The sequence below is a fragment of the Tenrec ecaudatus genome, chromosome 1 (genome assembly GCF_050624435.1).
Source record: "Tenrec ecaudatus isolate mTenEca1 chromosome 1, mTenEca1.hap1, whole genome shotgun sequence".
NCBI classification, from domain to species: domain Eukaryota; kingdom Metazoa; phylum Chordata; class Mammalia; order Afrosoricida; family Tenrecidae; genus Tenrec; species Tenrec ecaudatus.
The window spans coordinates 174,457,349-174,480,072 of record NC_134530.1 but is presented as its reverse complement, the minus strand read 5'-3'; the positions used below and the strand labels follow the sequence as shown (position 1 = coordinate 174,480,072).

General features: G+C 42.0%; 1 protein-coding gene across 1 annotated transcript in view; it reads left to right on the top strand.

The window, feature by feature from the left end:
• The first annotated feature begins 1,190 nt into the window (after nt 1-1,190).
• The window catches only part of RGS5 (regulator of G protein signaling 5), a 63,339-nt gene continuing 41,805 nt past the window's right edge, over nt 1,191-22,724 (top strand). The window contains exon 1 of the mRNA XM_075564228.1: nt 1,191-1,321. Coding sequence (XP_075420343.1) covers nt 1,278-1,321 — 44 coding nt within the window. The 5' untranslated portion in view covers nt 1,191-1,277. The remainder of the gene's footprint in view (nt 1,322-22,724) is intronic.

Genomic DNA, 22,724 nt, shown 5'->3' with positions numbered 1-22,724 from the left:
GGGTCACTTGAATTCCTTTATCTGCAGTCACTGCTAACCACCTCTGTGCAGCTTCCACAAAGCGATTGAAATGAGTCTGAATTTAATGCTCTCTTTCCCTTTCTCTTCCTTATAACAGCTTCATGTTTTCAGACATTTGCTGTCATCTTGAGAGTACCTCAGGGAGAAGAGATAAATAATAAGTCAGCTTCTTTTTGAAAAAAAGGCCCTCATTTTATATGCACACACTCTTACATAATCTCTAGTTCTCTCATCTTTGTGAACTTAAAAAGAAAAGAGTAGGCACCAGATTTAGCCTTTGCTTTTGTTGAATGTTGCACTGTAGACTCTAGTCCATATTTTAGCATGCTTGCGAGACTGTTCATTCTTTTGAAGCCGGGGCAGGCAGAAACCTGCTTCCATCTGTACGGCCCTCCACTCGCTGTGCTAATAGGTATTTTCTCCCCAGGGTTTGCTGGGTTTCAACCTGTGATTTTGGCTCTTGCCTGAAGAGCCGCCTCTACTAATCTTGGATTCCCACTTTAGACACAACAATCCATAGTAGGTTAAACAGAAGAAGTGCTCCTCGTAGCTCCGAGAAACAAAAACGAATTGATTTGCTGGGAGGCCTTGGAGAGGTGCCTCTATTTCAAGGGTTATCTCTGAGTGTAACGGGTAGGGTTTATGTTCACTTGATGGTAGTTGGTTGGGAGTTACGGTGGAATTCAACCCCTCCAATCATCACACGGTGTACTTTGGAGCCTTGAATGTTAGCATCCAGAGGCATAACAGGGACTCATGTAAGCACTCACTGGTCTTCTCCAAATCCCCTTTCCTCCGCTGTGAAGCAAAGTTGAAGCAAATGATCCCTTGGACTCCTTGCCACCTTGACACCCCTGGCATTGATGACTCGGAGCAGCAGGAGACCCTGGGCTTCATAACAAAGCCCACGTCTTCCCCTGTGTCAAACAGGAGTGACCTGTCCCCAGACTAGAGCCTAAGCCTGGCCTCGCAGAATAAGCTGAGGAAGTGCCCTGATAAGAGCAGTTGGAAACCTAAAGCTAAAGCGCGTCTGCAGCAGAGAAAACTGTCCAGCCTGCACCAGGGGCAGGGCTGCTCCTGCTCCAGCCTTGTAACTGGGAGCTCTTGATTGGTGCAGAGAGGGGCAGAGGGCTGGGAAAGAGCCTCTACATAACCTCAGAAGGCAAGGGCGTCCCAGGCAGTTGTGAAGTTGTCAAAGACGATCTCTGCTGTTAAGAATCTGTTCTCAAAGCTGAAGATCGAAGCCATTTGCCAAAATGTGTAAAGGACTTGCAGCTTTGCCCCACTCATGCCTGGAAAGGTGAGAATCCAAGTTATTTTGGTGTAAGAGCTGGAGATAGACAGGCTCTTTCCATGGGGAAGGAGTGCAGCAGGAGCCGCTGGGGTTGGTTGGTAGCTAAGCTGAGATGCAAAAGGTGCTTGATTCTAGACTCTAGGGAGTTATCTCTCTGTGAATAATGCAGAATTGGACTTCAGCCGTGACTAGCAAAGAGCCAAACCAGAAACCTGATACAACATAGCATAGTCCATGCGTCGTTTTGTATCCAGAACAGTGTTCCTTCAGGGAGAATGCTTATGCTCTAGATGTCCTTGATGAGGAAAAATTCTCTGGGTGCGAATCCTGGCTCTTCCTAAGTGTGGCATTGGGCGAGTGACTTAATCTGTGTTTCTCAGTTAGCTTCCCTATAAAATGCATCTACGGCACAGGAGCCTGTGAAAAAATGCGCATGGAACGTTCATAGTAGTCCGGCACATGGCAAGCACGAACCCACGACCACTGAGCTGGTTTTGATTCAGAGCAATTCTACCTGGGGTAGATTGGAACGTCTCCTTACACTCTCCCAGTCTTTGGATCTCCCAGGACGGGGCGACCTCACCTCTCTCCCTTGGAGCAGCGAGTAAGCTCCAGCTGGTTAGTTTCGACCTGGGGTTCTAGCAGCTCAGTTCTTATGCCGGGGCACAAACAGGGCTCCTTGGACACCCGCTAGAACGCTCTAGATGTTGACTTCTATTCATGTGCACGGGCTGAGAGAGAAGGGCGGCTCTATCGCCGAGCAGTGGTGATCTGTCCTGGTGCTTTGTATCCTGACCCCTCATTCGAAGGAAGCACAGCGGGGGCTAAAGAGAAAACACACGCACTTTTAGGGCACGGAAGTTATTTATGAGCTAGCATTCCTTCCTCAAAATGTACCCTGGTGGAACTTGGGCTGATAACTGAAGGATTGGTGGTTTCACACGGCCGGCGCTACCCCCAGCCCAGCAGCTGTGTGGGAGAAGCGCCGCAGTCCGTGTCACTCAGGCGGCCAGCCTTGGACACTGTGGAACAGTTCTCCTAGAGAGTTGCCATCACGTGAAATCACATGGGAGTGAATTTGGTTTTGAGTATTTTTGTTTTGTTGATTTTATTCTTTCCTAGGCGATGCACCAGGGAGCCTAACTGGGTGTCTTTTTGGCTGGATAACATTCTGGAGGCAATCAAGATTTCTAGGTTTTAATAAAGAAAGAAAGAACAAATATTGACTCATTAGAAAAAGAACCTCAACAATCCTACCTGATACAAGGAAATGGGGATATTTCTTATGAGCGGATTTGATTACATTTGGTTTGATCCCCAATTATTTAAAGAAAAAGAAGATAAAATGAAACCAAACCTTTGTGCAGCCTAACCCCATCCTTCATAGTATTTATAATATTATATTCCCATAGATGGTAGCATTGCTTGGTCTCAGCCTAAGTCTCTGTTTTTAATAATTACCACCAGACACATAAACTCAAAATGATTGTTAAAGAGAGAATGTTGTAAGATAGGGCTTATTTTTGAATAATATCGTCAAGTGACTGTAAATAAATCCATACTCATTATTTAAAAGATGATTCCAAAAAACAAGTAAAAGTAAAGCGGTAACATTTAGATTACAAGTGAGTGATCCTTATGACCCATTGGGCCAACATTGAGGAAGAGAACAGGCTTCAATGGTGGATGCTCTCCATAGCTGTGAGCCTAACCTAGTCCTCCTTCTGCCGTGCCCTAAAGACAGTCTGACAAACAGGGAGGGATGTCTTTACATCCGAGTTCTTTGAATAAAAGGTGATGCACAATTACTTCCTTTTCCAGTTTTGCAATGATGAGAATCACAACCTGACTTTTTCAACAACTTTAATGGATGTCACTCATGCTGAAAAACTGTGTACTCTCCGTCAGTGCGTGTAGCTTAAACTTGCTAACTGCCAAGCAACTGACTGAAATGACCACAACATCAGTCTAATGGGCATGTTATGGTCCTGTGACACACAGTTTGACATTTAGTGAGTAATCAATAAATGTTTGTTGAAAGTTGATGATGTTGCTAATTTTTTCCTTTATGCTCTTGTAAATATGCATAATGTTCCTTGGGGCATGTGGGGGAAAATTCCTTTTATTGCTGTTTTATAGATGATGCATTATCAACATTATTCCTGAGACACATTATGTATCTTTTAACTCACAATGAATGTATGTGGAATGCTAAAGAGGAGTCAAGGAATACGCTTTTCTGCTGAGGTGGCAGGCAACTTTTAATGTTCTAGAATATGCCTATTGTCTGCAAGTATTCTATTACATTTTTTATGGTGTGTTACCATTGCAAACAGGGAGTTATTTTCAATGACAATGCTACTCCTGAAGAGGGGTTTGGAGATATCTAACTGTGAGCAGTGGAAACTCTGCCATTCACTCATGGAATGAATGAGGTAACCAGATTGTGAAATTATCTATTCTAAGGTAAAAGAGATACTTGAATAAATGCTTCCAAAGCTGCCTTTGCTTTTTCAACACCTTGGCTGAGCTTCATCTTGTCGTGTCTTCTTTCAAAATGAATATAGGAACAGGACTCTGCCTCAATGTCTATATAAACAGATATTTGAAAACGTACTCTAAAATAAATTCAGCCAACAAATATGCACTGCAGAATTAGTGTTTTAACAAAATCCTCGCTGAAGAATTAAATCAGCATTCCGTTTATAAAACTCTGCTATCATTTCTCCTAGTGGAAAGAGTACTGGTTAAGGGAGAAGGGTACACTGATTTTTGTCATTATCTAAACGAGTTAAGTTACTTCATTCCCATAGAACCCCATGCTCCTTTGTTTAGTAAGTGAACGTTGGGGTAGATGTTCTCTAACATCCTTCCCAGTTACATCATAACTTAGACAAAATGAGGTGCCCTGGTTTCAGTGGCTAGAGAGAGATGTGGTTAAAAGGAATGTCTTCCTAGTTTATTTTTCTCTGAAACATTGGATGTAGAGCAGAGTTAAATAATCTGTACCCAGCAACCACCTAACTGTGTTCTGAAAGCACTGGGTCCTGTCAAAAGTAGACCTACTCATAGATTCTAATTCTGGCTTACCAGAAATATAATTTAGTTCACGTAAGGGGAGATTTAATCCTAGACAATAATCACATTCTCAGTGTTTAGCATCTGCTTTGACTATTAGTGGAAAGGTATTGCCCCTTTATGTATTTAGGTATTTAAGTTAATTGCATCTCAAAGCAGATCTCGTAGCCTGTTTATATATCCAAAGAGATTAGTGATCCAAACATTGGAGCAAAGAATGAATAAAAATAAACCAAGATCCCACTCCATTCCGACTCAGACCCTCTGACATGGCCAGAGCTGTGCTGTCTGAATCTGCCATATGGATGGGAATCTTCCAGACAGGGGAAGAAGAAAGATTGAGGAGAAGGGAAGGTCTTACTTGACCCGTGATTTCCAACTTTGGGATGCGGACTTCTTTTAACAATTCATGTTATTTTCAGTCTTTAATTTTTTCTTCAAACTGGTTTAATTTGTTAGCATTAAGTATTGCATTTTAGAAAAAGATGCATGTATTCTGATGAAAATGATGATGACGATGATCCTCCAAAAGGTGTCATAACAATATCAAGCCACCAGCATAAGGAGGAGCCCAGCAGGTGCCGTGTGGTTACATGATGGGCTGCGATCTGCATGGCTGCTGGTTTGAAATCACCCTCAGCTCTAGTGGAGAAAGACTGGGGGTTCTGCTCATGTAAACATCAATCCCAGAAACCTACCGGGGTAGAGGGGTTATCGCTATAAGTCAGCATTGACTCGATGGCAGTGACAGAGAGAGAGAGAGAGAGAGAGAGAGAGAGAGAGAGAGAGAGAGAGAGAGAGAGAGAGAGAGAATCATGATGATTACTTTTGTTCACTATTGTTGACTGGCTTGAGTACCAAATACATAATCTCTGCTTTACTTCTGAGGGAAGTAAAGGTGTATCAAAGCTAAAGCTTGTGACAAAAACGCAACTCGTCCTGAGTTGTAAGTGAGGAGGTATCACAGAATGTTTACGTCTGTAGTGACCTGGCGTCCAGCTGACGTACAGTTTATATTATAAGTGCAGGTAGTAAACCTGAGTAGAGTCAATGATTCATGCTCCTGGAAGTCGGCCATTGGGACTGAGCCAGCAGCAGCACAGAATGAGGCCCTAGCAATCTGCAACCGTAAGGAGGATGTCGAGCAAACCTTATGAGGCAGTGCTGCTCTGTGGCACATAGGGCCTGACTTCACAGCAATGCATTTGATTTCAGTTGGTGACATAATATATTTAATCCTCCATTCACCAAGGGGGTCTGGGTTACCACAAATGTAGAAAAATGCAGGAATTTCAGGAACTGTAGAAAGTAAACGGGGAAGGTGATATTTATCTTTTGTCATTATTTTACTAGCCATTTCATTTCTCCTTATCTGCTCTAATATATATGAGTCAGGTGTGTTGGACTGTTCTTTGCAGAGTTAGCAGTTCAAACTCACCCGCCTCTCCTTGAGGCAGTCTGCTTCTGTAAAGATTCAATAGCCTAATGGACTCAGTTGCAGTGGGTGTGCTTTGTTTTTTGAGAGACAGGACAATGTGGAGTAAATTAATAAATTACTTAATACATTAAGTAATTTTCTTTTTTTTTTAAGTAATTTTCTTTTAAAAATTGTTTATCCACACTCAAGCACCAGAGTGGATCAAGACCTCTGGATCTGCAGTTAAGTAAATACAGCCTTTTGCAAATGCATGAGCCTGCCAGCCTTGGACCAATTACAGAGGAAATATAAATACTGAGTAAATCAAAGTTTATGGCAATTAACTTGAATAACTGGGGTCCAAAATCAAACCACTGAGTTGATCGAGGCGCTTCAAAGGAGCCCAATGACAGTTTCAGACCTGCTCTGGGAATTTAGGCTCATGCTTGCCAGCACTGCCGTGCGAATTTGAAAGTCACTACAATCGATAGCGCCTCAATCAATATAATTACACATATTGCAGGAAAATTTTATCATGTCAAGGAATTGAGTGAGCTATTTAATTAAATGGGGGGGGGTAGTCAGAAATAAAACTTTGTGCTGTATTTTTATTGATGAAGTAGTATTGATTATTTTTCGGCATTGCCCTTCAGTCCCCTGTACTATCATCAGCATAATGAAGAAAGGGCTCAGGAAGATCTCAAGATTCAAGGAAAGTGTAGATGGAAACTAAATAAGAAACGAAACCAGACGAGGAATAAACCAACCAATTCCAAACTCACTACTATTGAGGTGATTCCAATTTATAGTTGAACCTACACAAGGTTTCTGAGGCTATACATTTTTTACAGGAGCATATAGCATCTTTCTCCACTGTGAGAAATGGGAGCAGAGTTTAATAAACTGAACTCTATTTCCAGGGCAATAGTCAAACAGGGTGGTTGGCAGTCTGATAAACTCACTAATCGTACAACACTACTATGAACAAACAAATGTACACAGTACTAAGAAACACAGGAGGACCTCATAGAACTCTTGGTGGGTAGAGACTTTTCCAGAAGGACCAGGGTGATACTTGAATTAAGTACTAAAGATAGAGGAATGCGGCAGGTCTGAGTAGAAGATATCTTCTGGTGGCTCTGTTGGGTAAACATTATTGGGTAAACAAATTCACCTGTAGGTGCTTTGGAAGACAGGTCTTGTGTTCTGCTTCTTAAAGGTCACAGCTATGAAGACCCTATGTAGCACAGTGCTCCTGGGAACCACATGGGGTTGCCACGAGACAGAATCAACTCAATAAGAAACTTGTCAGGGAAGACAACGAGTGAAAAGGGGACAGAGCTGCGTGTGAAAGACAGAGGTGAGAGGGTCTGGTAGGATGTGGCAGCGCCAAACAAGCCAGGTTGTCTCCAAAGGCTGGTAGCGTGGGGAACCTCTGCAGGTGCAATCACACTTAGCCAGCATTGCCCCTCCATGTGCAGCCCAGCCCTTGTGCTATTCCTTAGGATAGGAACTAGCCCAGTGCTCTTTCACATCAAATGCAGAAAACTCTAAGGAGGTTTGCTCAGGGGAAAGCTTTTCCCCAATTGCCTGAAAAATCCACTTACTGGAAAGACAATATATTTAACTTCTGTTGTTAGCTGCCAGAGTCTACCTTTACTGCTGGTGGCTCCATGCACATCAGAAAACACACACTGCCTGCACCATCTCTGGGATCAGTCGTGGCTTAGACCATTGGGATGTACAGGGATTCCGGTGGCTGATTTTCAGAAGTAGATAACTATACCTCCCCCCTTGCCCTAATATCTATTCATTGGGAACCTTTGCTGTAACCTGTTCACAGCAACACGCAAGCCCCCACAGACAGACAGGTGGTGATTACGCATGAGGTGCATTGACTGGGAGCTGAACCTGGATCTCCCCCATGGAGGTTGAGAAATCTACCTGTGAACCGCCAATGACCCTGGTCGTGGCACCTAGTGTATGTGCAAGAGCTGTTTTGTCCGAAGAATGCATAAATGATTTCAGCAAACACAGGCAGGGCTGCTTCCAGCTTACCATGATGTTTTTCTGATCCTAATGGCATTCCGAAGTGACATTTAAGGCCAAATGGAAAAAAGTGTATGGCATAAAAAAGAGGGTGTTTTGCTGGGAAGAGGGGAGCGGGTGATGAGAACCTTCAGGTCGTTATTTCCTTAGGACAACCTTGGTAACAGGTGAGTCTTCTTTTATTTCTAATGACGGTGTGCCTTTACCCATTGGCAGACTTCAGTAAATTGAGAAATTCTGGCCATTCCTCAAGCAGTTGCTGTCCCAGGTTCTTTCACATTCTGACTAGTTGCTGTATGGACCCTTTCTTCTCATCTACCTTTGCCTCGGGGTGAGTTGGAGCCAACTAGAAGGCACCAAACAACAGCATTGAGGCTAAGCCATGAGATGTCCACCATGTTTGGAAGGGTCCTTGAATGGTTATATAATTTGTTTACCCTTCTCTAGCAAGGACTACACATTATTACTGGCTAGATGATATCAAGGGAAGGTATTTATTTATGTCTCTGAGGCCAACGTTAATAGTTTTTAATTTGTCCTAATGTCTGGAGAGCAAAAGAACTAATTAATTCTGTCAGGACTAATCATTAGGAACAAGAACCAGACTATGACTAGAAGCTAGAAGATAAGAAGCCTCTATCCCTTCCTTTAAATGTCTAATCTGTTCCCAGATAATGTGGGGCCTGCACTCTCTCTTAAAGGCTAGCTCATCTAGAGGATGCAGATAGTGAAAGTCTAAGTGTTCTGACCAAAGAACGTTATCCCGAGCTTACTGATCTGAAGAGTACAAAAGAAAGACCAGAGTAGGAAGGAACGCCAGCTCTCAGGGGAGCCTCTGCTTTCACATCATCCGAGGGGCCAACAAGGCCCTTTTATGACACTGTGGTGGGGTGGGAAGAACATCCGAGTTGTAAGTGTGCTGCCTAGCTGTGTGATCTTGGGAGACATCACTAGTCCAATATGGACTCTATTTCCTTATCTATAAAAAGAGAGTATTTATCTTATTGGGAGGAGGAATTATGACAATAAATGATATCATGTATCCAATATAAGGTGAATAATTTTAATAAGTAAAAGAAACCCACTTCTCCAGAGTCCATTCTCACTCACACTGACCCTCTACAGGGTGTCCCAGGCCATACGTCTTGACTGCAGCAGATGGTTTCATCTTTCTACCAAAGAGCAGCTGGTGGGTCTGAACCATGGACCTGGAAGCTAACAGTCCAACACTCGCCCAACAGCACTACCAAGGCTCCGACTTCATAAAACCGAATAACCAGTCCCCTGCCAGCAAGTCAATTGTGACACATCACCACCCTGTATGGGGGTCTCAAGGCTTTAAATCCCACCAGGACTCCATACTTTACTAAGTACACTCCTATTAAACAGTTAATTCTTAGCAATACTTTTTAAAATATATCATTATAATCATCCCCTTCTGTGCCAAGGCCTTTCAAATAAAAGGTATTTCTTTCAGTTTTCCCTTATCACAACCTTGAGAGCAACTGTCAGTTGTGTTGGGTGAGTGTTATATACTGCTAACTGAAAGGTCAGTGGTTCAAAACCTACCAGCAGCTCTTTAGGAGAAGAACGAGGCTAACAGCTCTGGCAAAGACTTAAAGCCATAAGAATGCTATATAGGGTCTCTATGAGCCTAAACCAACGTCATGAAAGTGATATTTTAGTTTTTCAAAAGCTTATCATTTTTAAAAGGTAGATTTATAAAACGGTATATTAGTTTTACTATTGCGTCCATAATTCATTCAGTATGTATCTTTTTAAAGAATAGCATACCAATTATTTTTAAATATTCTAAAACTTACCAAAAGTCATTATCATATTTTAAACTTAGCAGTAATTCTTTCAGATCAGGACTCCTCAGTGATCATTCAAACATCATCAGCAATCTTTTTTAGAGTTGGATTTTTGGCATCAGGACTCAAACAGGAGCCACACATTGAGGATGATGGGTAGTCCCTTCAATCTTTCTTCATCAAGAAATTTACTCGTTTCCTTCTTGCAATTTATTTGCATGGCCCAGACCTTTTCGTTGTAAGTGTAGGAGCCTTGAGGCATAATGGATATGAACTGGGTTGCTAACCAGAAGGTCTGCAATTTAAAACCACCCGCCACTCTTACAGGGAAAGATGAGGCTTTTCACTCCTCGGGAGAGTTACGGTCTTGGAAACCCACAGGGCCAGATATCCTGTCTTATGGGCTTTCCATGAGTCGGCATCGACTCGATGAGATAAGGGCTGTATCACCAGTAGGAAAGGCTATGGATGGGTGATGAAGACAGGCGCCTGGGTCTTACTGTTGCCTCTACCAACTAGCAGTCCCTGGGTAGTGCAAGCAAACAAGTTTTGGTTACTGGCCCAAAGGTTGGCAGTTTGGACCCACCCAGACATGCCTTAGAAGAAAGTCTTCCAAAAGGTGAACAATGAACAACTACACAAATAAATCAGCCTTTGCCATGCAGTCAGCTCTGGCTCGTGGTGACCCTGTGTCACTGAGTAGAGCTGCTCCCCAGGGCTTCGTTGGCTGTAATTTCTATGAAAGCACATCACCAGATCTTCCTTCCAAGATGCTGCCGGGTGGGTTCAAACCACCAACGTTTGATTTAGTAACTGATTACAAGCCACTTGTGCCGCCCGTGTCCCAGACATGAAGACCCTATGGAGCAGTCCTGCTCGGTAATGCACTGGCCACCAGGAGTCCGAAGCGTGTGGTTTCATTTTGGTCTCTGAACTAGCAGTCTGGAGTCCGGAGTCCATCCCTCCCTCCCTCCCTCTCTAGCTGTAAAAGTTGCTCACTGGCTTGATGTCCCCCTGCATTTCCTTCCAGCCCGGATGCCTTACTCTTCGGAATGGGAATGCCATGTGTTTCCAGGAAAGCTTCATTTTCACTCGAATTTTGCATCTCATCCCAAGTCACCTAGGAAGGACAGGCTACAATCTTTAGGGGTCATTAACAAGAAGAAGTCATTTAAAAACACGCAACCTTCTTCTAATTGCAATGGAATAAATCAGAGCCTTGGATTGCTTTAAAAAGACTTGTGACAAATTCAGAATAAGCTCCCAGTTCGTGTAAGCTTTATGTTTAGATACTGTGGAGAAGATTGTGCTTTGGCAAATTCCATGAAGAGAAAGGATGATCTCTGTTTCCTAGGAAACGAAGCCAGCTGATGTTGAGTTGATTCCTTCCCTTGGTGGTCCAATGCGTGTCCAGATAAACTGCTCCATGGGTGTTCAATGTTTTGGGAAGTGGATCTCCAAGCCTTTCTTCCCAGGGACCTCTGGGTGGACTCCAACAACCAATATTTGGGGTAGCTGTCAAGCAAGTTCACCATGTGTCTCACTCAGGGACTCCCGTAAAAGTAGATTCATAGATCATGCAATCAATTCGTATAAGGTTCTTGCATTTTGTTTATCATCATTTTGTTGTTTCTTTTCTTGAGTGTAAGTTCCTTAAGGATAGGGAGAAGAAGAAAAAGAAGAACCAAAGACACACACCTACCTGAATTCGCTGTGTGGATCTACTAAGTATTTCATACTACATCATATTTTTCTCCAGCCAGTGGAGAGACTAGTCAATCCATGTCCTGAATATTGTCTATAGAGAGGGAGACTCATCTCTTACCATAATCACAAAAGAGTTTCCATTCTTGAGGCTGATGTGAGAAAGGGGATTCAAAGTTTCTAATTAGCCTATTTGCATCTACCAATTGGGTAGATCCTTGAATACTGACAATTCCTGGAAATGACGAGAAGATCTCTTCGGACTAGATTATTACATGCACAGCAACTGCCAATCCTGACCAGGACTGAGCATGTGGCTAGCTGCTAGCAGAGCATTAGGAATTGAGTCTTTCTTGGGTTGAGTGTCAGCCGTAGGACGTGTGCGTCATTGACACCGCTAACTCACATGTGGTTTGGGGCTTATTTGCCCTTATCCTGATGCTCCTGGAAAGCCTAGATAGGTTCTTTCTTTGCTGGGATTCCTCTTAAGTGGTTTGTACCCATCGAATAACTTGTCCTGCCATCTTTCTCAAAGACAAAGTATTCCAGGGTTTAAAGGATTCAGCTAAGCAGCCTGTGAATGCTTTGGTAAATTGTTGCAGTTTTGAAGCAAATGAGGCTAAGACCATTATTCTTTAGTATTCATGTAATCATTTTTCCCCATCAAAACTGCATCTTTAGCCCCCCCAAAACAGCACCTAACCATCCGGGCAGAGTCTCACTCAGGTCTTCTAGAAAGATGGTGGAGCTATTATGTCAGCGTCAGAGAGAGGAGAGGTAGCATAAAGTAAAGCGCTCGGAAAATATGAAGTGCTCTATTCTCTACATGCTTATTTTTATCAGTGAGTTCTACTAAGCTGCTTTGGTCAAGACACCACTTTGACATCTTGTGGGAACATGTTTTTGGACGAAGCACTTGTCTACAAGGATTCAGGAACTTGAGAATCAAGATGTTCCATTAAGAAAGTAGCTTCCTGTATTGTGGAAACTCCATTTACATCATAGTTGGAAAGCGAGACATGGGTCAACAGAAGCGTGGGACTGAGTGCCCTGTGAAGTCTTGAGACAGCTCAGTAATGCAAGTCACGTAGCCAAGGTTCCCAAAGAGCCTCTTATCAAAGGCCCAGTGCTGGTGTTTTCTGTGTGACAAACTTCTAGAGTTGTGGACATTGCTTTGGAACCCCTCAAATCCAAAACAAGCATGGCATCTGTACACACTCCTGCATCCACACACATCCACACACATTGCGGTTATAGTTAGGTGCTCTTGAGTTGGTTTCTACTCATGGCAATTCTATGTACAGCAGAAGGAAAAACTTCTCTCCTGCATCATCTCCTAATTGTTCTTCTGTTTGAGCCCATTGCTGCAGCTACCATGTCAATCCGTCTTGGCCATCATCTTTCTCACTCCTCCTTGAATTGGTGTTCCGTCGATTATTAGAACCTTGTTTTTGGCAATGCTGTCAGTGCAGCTTGGACTTCTTCCTTCAGCCCAATTGATTCTTGCTCATCTGCTACCTCCTGAAATGGTGGAATATTGACTAGTCCTTTTGGAACTGTGACTGTGTATTCTTTCCATCTTCTTTTGATGTTTCCTACATCTAAAAATATTGTAACTCGAAGCTTGAATTTTTCTTTTATTTCTTGAAGTTTAGGATATACTGACCATGTTTACTTTTGTGTTTTTTTTTAGACTACACAAACACACCACACACGTGCGCATGTGTGTGTGTGTGTGTGTGTGTGTGTGTGACTTGAATGATTAAAATCAGAGGTTCGTGCAGCTGAAACTGGCAGGAAGAATGCATTTTTCTTATAATAAGGATGAATGTAGATTGATTTTGCTTTTTCTTCCTGCCTTCATATTTTATACTTTAATAAAAATTTTTTCTAAACATTCTTATCTGGAAGGGTTCAAACACTTTTATTATGATGATGATTTATTTGGCAACTAATCTGCCATCTTTGAGATGCTTACGAATCGCCCCTCCTCTCTCTCCTTCCTTGGTCCAGACTTGGCGTGACTGTGCTGAAGCTGATATGTGAGTGCAGATGGCTAGCCTGCAACCGAGTGGAGGGAAGGACTATATCATTTTACTCAGCCACTATGGATACACGCTACTGAATGGATACTGGCTTATGAGCATAAAAAAGACAAGAATAGAAAAGACAATAAACCAGGTAGCAGATTAGGAATGGGTGCTCAGTGTAACATTCATTGCACAGGTATTTAATAAAGGTTAATTGGCTTAAATTGGTAGTTTCTTCTCTCGAAGAAGGCTAATGATTTTGTTTGCCCTTTTTCAGTCTGGCCAACTTAGAATCAGTTTTTTTATAGCTAAGAAAACAAGTCCAAATCACTTGGGTGACTTCACTAAAGTTATGTATTCAGAGCACAATGCAAACTCTGAATTTAAATACCACCTTCATTTTATTTTATCTGAGGAACTTTTATTTCTGACCTTTTAAAGTTTTTGCCAAGTAACCAAAATTCTGTTTGTCTTCACTCTTGAAAAATGTACTTCTTCTTTGACTTTGGACATGTAAACAAAATGTTTGGGCTTGTTTTTATCATCTATGATCTCCACTTTAAAATATGTATTCTTTCATAGACACAATGTTGTTAAAAATATTGACTCCTAAACAAACTTCAGTCATTAATAATAAATTAATTATTCTTCCAGTTTTATTTTCCAAGTGCACATGGTTACCAATTAGAATTTCTGAGCAACATGAGAGTGGTGATATTATGAATAAAAGCTCAGGGTCTGGGCCAATCACCTAATTTATGTGTGATTCCAATTTTCTTATTTGTAAAATGAGGATAATAGAATATCTCCATTATAGGGTTATTGTGAATGCAAAAAGTAGCCCTTTGTTGAGTATACCATCCAGTTATCCAAGAAATGAGGTCCTTTTAATATTTTGAAATATTAGAATTAGTTCGTGGACTCCTGCTACCTGCACATTGGGAGAAACTTGCGGACAAATCTCGGAATGCGACCAGAATAGGAAAGCAGGAAGCATCAGGAATTATCTTCATCTTCCTGTACCATTAAATAAGTGTGCGGAGGGGACGCCAGCAGAAAGACCACTTGCAAGAAGCACTAGGAAGTAAGTAAGACATCTGGGCGGTGGGGGAGGAGAACAGGAAAGAAGCCGGGATCACAGACAAGCCAGCTGAGCCTCAGTGTGGAAGACTGATTGGAATAGTTGGCGGAATATGGTTTTCGGCCAAGGAAGTTGTCCCCAGAGGGGGTGGTGGGTCCATTCCTTTGAACTCTGACCTCGTTCGGGAAGTCTTAGATGACGTCAAGTCTGAACCTCTTGGCCTTTCTGGGTAACTTTTTAATGTTAAATTGCTGCTGAGATAGTTACTAATCATTAATTTGATTTTAAAAGCAGCAAAACCAGAACAGCTGTGGCTCTCATATGCAAGACTCTGGGGAGTAATTGATGGATAGTAAATGATGTTAGAGAGAAAAAAAAAGCCTATAGAATGGTACGGCTTATGTGAGCCAATTTGCCTGGTTTGAGAGCTTGGACCTGTGAAGGGACGCAGTTACGATCAGAATAGATAGTTATTGATTGGCTAAGGAACTAAAGTTGTAAGAACATATTATTCAATAAATGTTCAAAGAATTGAGATGATCAATTAACTGGAAACAGAAGAGAAAAATGAAGACAGCTATAAATCTATTTTTTTGGTTAATCAAATTTTTCTTTTAAGCTAATAGTTTTATATTGCTACAATAATAGATTACCAGAAGCACAGTGACTTAAAACAGCATTAATTTTCTTACAACTTTCAGCATCAAACGTCCGAAGGTGTTGGCAGAGGTGCATTTCTTTTGGGGTCTCTAGGAGGAGACTCACCTCCTGCCTATTTAGAAAATGCCTGCATGACTGGGCTTGCGACATCATCGTTATCTTAAGAGTTAACAGTATGACAGCTTTTCATTTCCCCCTGCTTCCTCAGTCACTGCCTTTTCTGACTTTGACCTCCTGTCTCCCTTTTCTCAGGAGCCCTGTGATGACACTGGCCTTAGCTAAGTAATCCAAAATTATCTCCCTACTTAGCAAGCCTTAACATAATCACACCTGTTGAGTCTCTTTGGCTACACTTGGGAACCGTATGAGGGTGGGGATTTAGCCTACCACAGAGGGTGAGTTGCGCATGTGACCTCTGCCATGTCACTCACGTCCTCTGTCTACTGAGTATGTTCCTATGCCTGCGGACCGGTGATCGGTCCTTGAAGGCAGAAACTTTTCAGGTGCAAGTCAAGCTCCCCAAGGATGTAATGAGACATGTTTCCTTAGAAGACATTGTTCTCTTTTTACTTTGTTCTGTCTTATTTATGATGCCATTATGTCAACTGTGACTAGACTGTACCAAATAGAAAGTTACATTCACCTTTTTCCCCTAAGGTCTCTCATGTCCGCAGTCTTGGGGAAGGTACTCAGCTGAACGACGGCCACTTTGTAGTGTTCTTTTGGCATCTGCCTGGTTCATGTACCTGATTCTCATCCTGGGTCCCCTTCTCTATTAGCAATGCCTGTTCCATCCCAGTAACCATACAATTTGCGTGAATCACTGTTCTTCAATCCTCAGTCTCTGAGGGTCACTTAGCAGACTGCATTGGTCATTGGAAGAGGGACGAGGGGGAGAAATTTTCAGGAATGTGAACCTGTGATATGGGAATAGACCTTGAGAGCCACTTTGGGATTTTTAGAAAGCATATTAGATGATGGAGACTTTCCACACTAAAACTTTGGGAAGTTTCTCTGTGGAGTTAGCAGGAGGATAAGAAAAAAGATCCTGCTTTAGAATCCAACCTAATAAAAGCCTCTGGCACACAGACATTAGCAAAATTGTATATCTCTAAGTATTATCCCCCCAGGGAAACCCAGTATAATGAAAGGGTTTACTCCGTCACACAAAAGCTATCCTTCCAGCCCCCTCGGTGATCTTTTATCTTCTTGTAGTTCATGTCACTTGTTATTCTAGATTCCTCAGATTCATCTTAGTTGAGGAGATAGATAGGTGATGGGTGACAGAGGGTCCACTCTAACTTGTGTAACAGAAGGACGCGGCGCTTGGTCCAGCATCATCCTTACAATTGTCCACCCGCTTGAGTCCATCCTCCAGTGACAGATCCCTCCCAATATTGTGTCTAAAGAAAAATTGTACATTTCTTAAATGTACTGGAGGAATTTGTAGAGTTTTGATTGGCTTATATTTGAAATTAGACAATAAGCTCTTTCTTAGAGTCTGTCTTAGACTGGAAGCTCTGCTGAAAGCTGTCCATGATGGGTGAGCTTGCTAGCATTCTAAACACCAGGGTATCACAGCCAGCAGAACACTCACGAGAAAGCCACCTCATGATGACAAATTGGCAGATGGGTGGTGGTGGGCTGAATATTGAATATTATCTCATTTAATTCTCACACTCGTCCTGCGAGGTAGAAATTATTATCATCAACACCATGATCATTATCACCATTTTATTAATCAAGAAACTGAAAAGTTAAATGTCTGACCCAAGACAAATTCACTGCAAGGTGTGTTAGACTACATCTAAAACTCTTTCCACAATGTCATTGTGCTAGCCCAAGAAAACTTACCGAGTAACATTTTCTTAATAAATGAGAGTAACTGGAAGTCAGGAATAAAGCCTTACTAATTAAGGAGTGCCAGTTGCATAGTGAGTTTCGAGTTGGGCTGCTAGCCACAAGGTCAGTAGTTCTAAACCACCAGCCACTCTGGGAGCTGATGAGGCTTTCTACTCCTATAAAGATTTTAGTCTTGGCAACCCACAGGGGCAGTTCTACTCTGTCTAATAGGGTTGCTGTGAGTAAGATTTGACTCAGTGGTAGTGAGAATTTGGTATATTATCCTCATTCTATCTAGCATATTGTTGTTCTTAGGTGCCATTGGGTACATAGAAACTCATAGTGACTCCGTGTACAACGGAAAGAATCCTGCACCGTCTTCACAGTTACTCTGCGTTTGAACTTGTTGTAACACAATGTCAATCCAGCATGCTTGATAACACCAGCGACAAAGAGGACGATCTCTCCATGAGCTAGATTGGCAGAGTGTCTAGTATTAAACAAACATACCCACTGCCATGGAATTGATTTAGACTTCAACAACCACATATACACCTTCTGATGCTGCCCAGATACAATAGCCGTATCTTTCTCAGGAGGAGTAGCTAGCAAGTTTGAGTGACTGACCTTGAGGTCAGTTGTTCATCACTAACGTGACAGCACCACCGGGGACTCCTTGTCGTACCTGACGAATGGTGGTTGTTGTAGTGAAGTTTGATAAATAAATGCATAAAAATGTCTCTATGAATCAATGAATGGATAGTTCTTGAAAGCGGACATTTGGGGAACAATAATGATGCATTACAATATTTTGTTTTGTTTTCCTTAAGAAACTTTCTTCGACTTTTTCCCCCTTTTAAATAGTGATGTGGGTGAAAGGTTACAGAGAAAATTAGTTTTTCATTCAGTAATTCATCCACATTTTGTTTTGTGACATCGATTGCAACCCCACGATAGAACAGCCTTCATCTCCCTCCCTCCCCATGGTTTCCATTTCTCCTTATTTCCCGTTCTTCCCGCTCTTCTGACCTTTGGTCCTGAGTCAATGCTACCATTTTGATCCTCTATGGAAGATTTTCTTAAAGAGCGCATACCTCCCTGGTGTTATTTTTCACCTTATACACCTGCTGGATGTTTAGCGTAAAGTTGAGCTCTAGAGGTAAATTCAGCTCTAGACTTGAAGGGTGTCTAAGGGTCATAATCTCAGAGGTCTCTTCAGTCTCAGACCAGTAATCCTGCTCTTATAAAGAATGATTCTGAGTTTTATTCTACATTCCCCCCCAATCTGTGGAGGATCATCTAATGCAATCCCTTTCAGTGTGATCAGAAGTGGTAGCTGGGTACCATCTAGTTCTTCTGGTCTCAAGGTCATGGAGGCTGAGGCATACAAGGTCTATTAGTCCTTTGGACCAGTTGCTCTAATGTGACTTTGATTTTCTTCACTTTTCTTTGATCTAGATGGAAAAACCAGTAGCTTCTCACAAACATTTATGATCCCAGTGGACACAAACCAAATTTGGATGTAGAACATTGTTGTGTGGACTATGTCATACCAGTTATTCTTGATGTTTTCTGAGATCATGGTCATGAACCTTCTGGCCCAGCAATTCATTCCCTCAAAGTGTTTGGTTCTGACTTAGAAGTTTTCATAACTTTCCCTCCTTATGATTTATTATATACATGAGTATATTTGTAGCATATAAATCCACATGTCAAAGTTTTATCTGACAAATTTATACATATTCATGGTTACAATTCCATTTGTTTTCCTACCCTTGCTAACTTGTGTGTCTACATTACAACATTTTTTGGAGAGGATGAGAGTAAATGGTTTAAAATAAAATTCTATGCTTCATAGATGAAAGAGTCCCCTGATTTCTCATTGTTATGCCGCTGCTTTATACAACAAGCTCTTTCAGTAATTTGGTAAAGATTAATATCAGCCAAGTAGTCTAATTACTTGAGGCAAATGATTAATATCTACTACAAATTCCACTTATTAACTCTATAGAAAATGTACTATAAATTCACTAACAGAGTTCATATGAAGTTCTTGGACTATACACTCTATTAAGTGATGAAGTAAATTTTAATGCTTTTCACACTAGTGCTTAGTGCTTACTGAGGTCTCAGGCAATTCAACTTTCGTCTTCATTCTCTCCCTCTTGCCTAATGCCCTACATTTTATATTTCCTTTTATTTCTTTCTCTGCCCATGTAGAAAATGAGCTTTATAACCAGGGGTCTATATAATCTGTCTGCTTTTCCCCTGAAACAATATTTATAACTACCTCATTTATAAATCCCTCTTTATAACATCGTAGTTATAAAGTCCCTTTATCATTAAAACAGAAGGGCACAGAGATGCTCTATGACCCATAAAGGCTGTGGGCCACCTCGGGGTCCAGAGAAGCTCTCATAGGAATCCTTTGTGACCCCTCCACCTTTGAGACTCAAAATAAACTATAAAGTTCTGTCTTCTTCAACTTGTGGATCATTTTCCCACTATTCAGTATCTCACTTCCAAATGGAATTGTCCAAGGACCAAAAATCTGCCAATAATATTTTTTAATTATACAGGGAATGGAAGGTCAAAGGAACTTAACAACTTCTATCCCTCCACTGTCTCCTTTATTGCCGCCTGTAACCTATTTTGAGTGATGAGTATATCAGAGACAGACAATTAAAGCATGGGAAATGTCTCAATTTCCATGGGAATCCTTGAGTCAGGAATATCCAGTGCTTGGGAAAAACAATACTCTTTTTCTCCTGTTTTTAAAAATAGCAACACAAGATTTGAAGAGTGTCCAAGGGTTATAGTCTACCCTAGACTACACTATACCCTTAGCTCTGTGAAGCAGCCGGAGACGACCCCAAACTCGATTCTCTTCAGCATACCTTAGGAAGTTCTTCTTTAAAAAAACAAAAGTTTTATGGCATATCCTTCACATTTCAGACAATTCAATTGTTCAACCATATTAAGAAGACTTGGGCAATAATTGCCACAATTTCAGAACATGTTATTCTCTTATTCATTGTTTTTAGCTTCCCATCCTCCCCTGCCATGTCCCTAGGTAATTGTTAATCTAGTTATTGTCTCCATAGATAGATTTACCAGCCCTGGAAGAAGTTCTTGATGTTGAGGTCAGCCATGGATTGTCGCTATGCTTTCAGGACTTACTGCATTATTTATTCCAGTCTAATGGATCTTCCCTGAGGATATTCTATCCCACTGTATGCATTCAGTCACCCATCCAACAAGCAACTGTCAAACAGCATCCATGCACAAGATGCTGTCTGAGGAAAGTAGGACAAAAACAATAATAATAGCAATAATAACAAGTCACATATATCAAATACTTATTAGTACCACATGTGATTCTAAGCAAAACTTACATGTGAAGACAGAGGACTGAAATTTAAATGACTCACTCAAAGTTACTCAGTTGAAATGCTAAGTTGGAGTGCAAACCCAAGCAGTGTGGACCGAAGCTCTTTTTGAAGCTGTCCTGATAACTAAAGCAACTTCAAAGTACTGGGTTATCTTCAAGATGCTCTGGGAGATTAAGAAAGTATAACCGAGGGGCTTGGATTTTCACTGGAAGGATTGTTGTGACACTCCGCTCTAGCTGTGCCAGCAGCTGCAGTCATTCAGGGGAGGAATGCTGCTCACAACTGTAGCAGAGACACGTACTGGCTCCTACACTGGAAGTAATTATATATATAATTAACATATATTAATATATATATATATGTTTTCTTGTGATTGGGTGAAGACTCCCAGTGTAGATCATCAGTTTTGCCCTCAACAATTAACACACATATCTATTTAACCCACCCACAGCAACCCCTACAATGCAGCATCACTTACCGGCTCCCTCCCTGTGTTTCCAGTTTCCACTCCTTCTTCCCTAACCTTCTGAGCTTTGTCCTTGGGTTCCTGTCGCCCTTTCACTCTCACCTGGTTGACTATGGTGAGAGGTGTGTGTACCTCACCAGTGTTGTTGTTGCTCCCCTGTAAGTCTGCTGTTGGGTTGAAAATGGAGTGACGGGAAGGAGTTCAATTCCAAAAACAAATTTGACTTTTATGTGGGATCTTAGAACAATCTCAGAAATTCTAGAAACCTCAGGTTTTCCGCTCTCTAAATGTGAAACTTGTTATTTTCAAGTTGAGCCAACTCATAGCGATGCCATGTGTTACAGAGCAGAGCTTGGCTGAAATCTTTATGAAATCCAATTCCCAGGCCTTGATTCTGCTACGCCATGGAATCGCCGACCTTGGGTTAACAGTTTAGCATAAACCATTTGCTTCGCTCACAAAACTCAAGAGTTCTTTCTAAACACAAACCCACTACCATTCAGATGGTTTCCACGCCCAGTGGCCTTCTTCTAGACAGAGTAGAATCGCCCCAGAGAACTTCTAAGGCTCCACGTCTTTCAGAAGGAGCTCTCCGGCATAGTGGGGTTCACGTTGTGTCGCTAAGTGCAAGGTCAGCTTTTGAAACCGCCAGTCATTCACAAGAGGAAGTTGAGGCTGTCACTTCCTATAAAGAGTCAATGTCTCAGAAAACCACAGGGACAGATTTTTGGTTAGCAGCCAAGCATCTAACCACTGTGCCACCAGGATGTCCCAAAAGCTCTCCAAGAGCCTACCAGCATAACCTATATTGTATGCTTTTATGCTAGAGAAGAGAGCAAGCAGTCATCTCCAATACGGAAAGAAGATTCAGAAGGAGTGAAACTTCTCTGGGCCCAGTATATTAGACAACATAAAAAAACATCATAGAGGTGGAGGCAGAAGCAGGAGGGAAGACTGTGCATGAGTAGGAACTGATGACCATGATGTGCCTGAGAGGCAATGAGGTGATGGCTAGGTTTCCTGTGAGTACACGTTGCTGTGTGAAATAATGGAAAAGAAAGCTGGGAAATCTGGGAGAAGAATATTCTGGAGGATTCAAGAACCCTGCACTGGTATACTGGTTAAGCATTCACCTGGTTGCTGTAAGGTATTCCGTTTGAACCATTAACCGCGCTGCAGGAGAGAAGACCTGGCGATTCATCCCCATCAAGATTCAAAAACTCCTCTGCCATTGAGTTGATTCTAACTCATAACAACCCTATATAGGATTTCTAAGACCATAAGTCTTTACGGGAGCAGAGAGCCTCAATGTTCTTCCGAACAGCTGATCGGTTCCAGTTACTGATCTTGAGGTTAGCAGTTCAGTGCTTATCTGGCAACACTTTCAGGCTCCATCCTTAAAGACTACAGCCTGGAAAACCCGACAAAGCAGTTCTTATCTTGTGTACAGGCTAACTGAATTCAGACCGGGCTCCAAGGAAGCCACAATATGATCTCAGAACTGATTTAGTAGATTGGTGGTTTCAAAGCGTAGTCCTTGGACCAGCTAGATCAGTTCTCCTGCCCACGCCAGACTCTCCCAGCCAGACACTGGGTTCCCTTGACTCTGTGCTTAACAAGCCCGCCCAGTGATTCTAATGCACATCCAAGAGTGATAACCTTTGTGGGTGATCAAAGAGAGTCACTCCGGGGAAGTCTTTTTGAAAGGCTGCCCGGTAGTGAGCACAAACTATATTGACGTGGGACGCGAAAACCAGTGCAATGACTAACCAAATCATGAAATCCTAGAAAAGCGAGGAAAATTTAGATTTGGGGGAAAAGGAACAAAGTTGTTTTGTTTTGTAGAAGAAAGGACAGCATTTATGACAGATTGGCT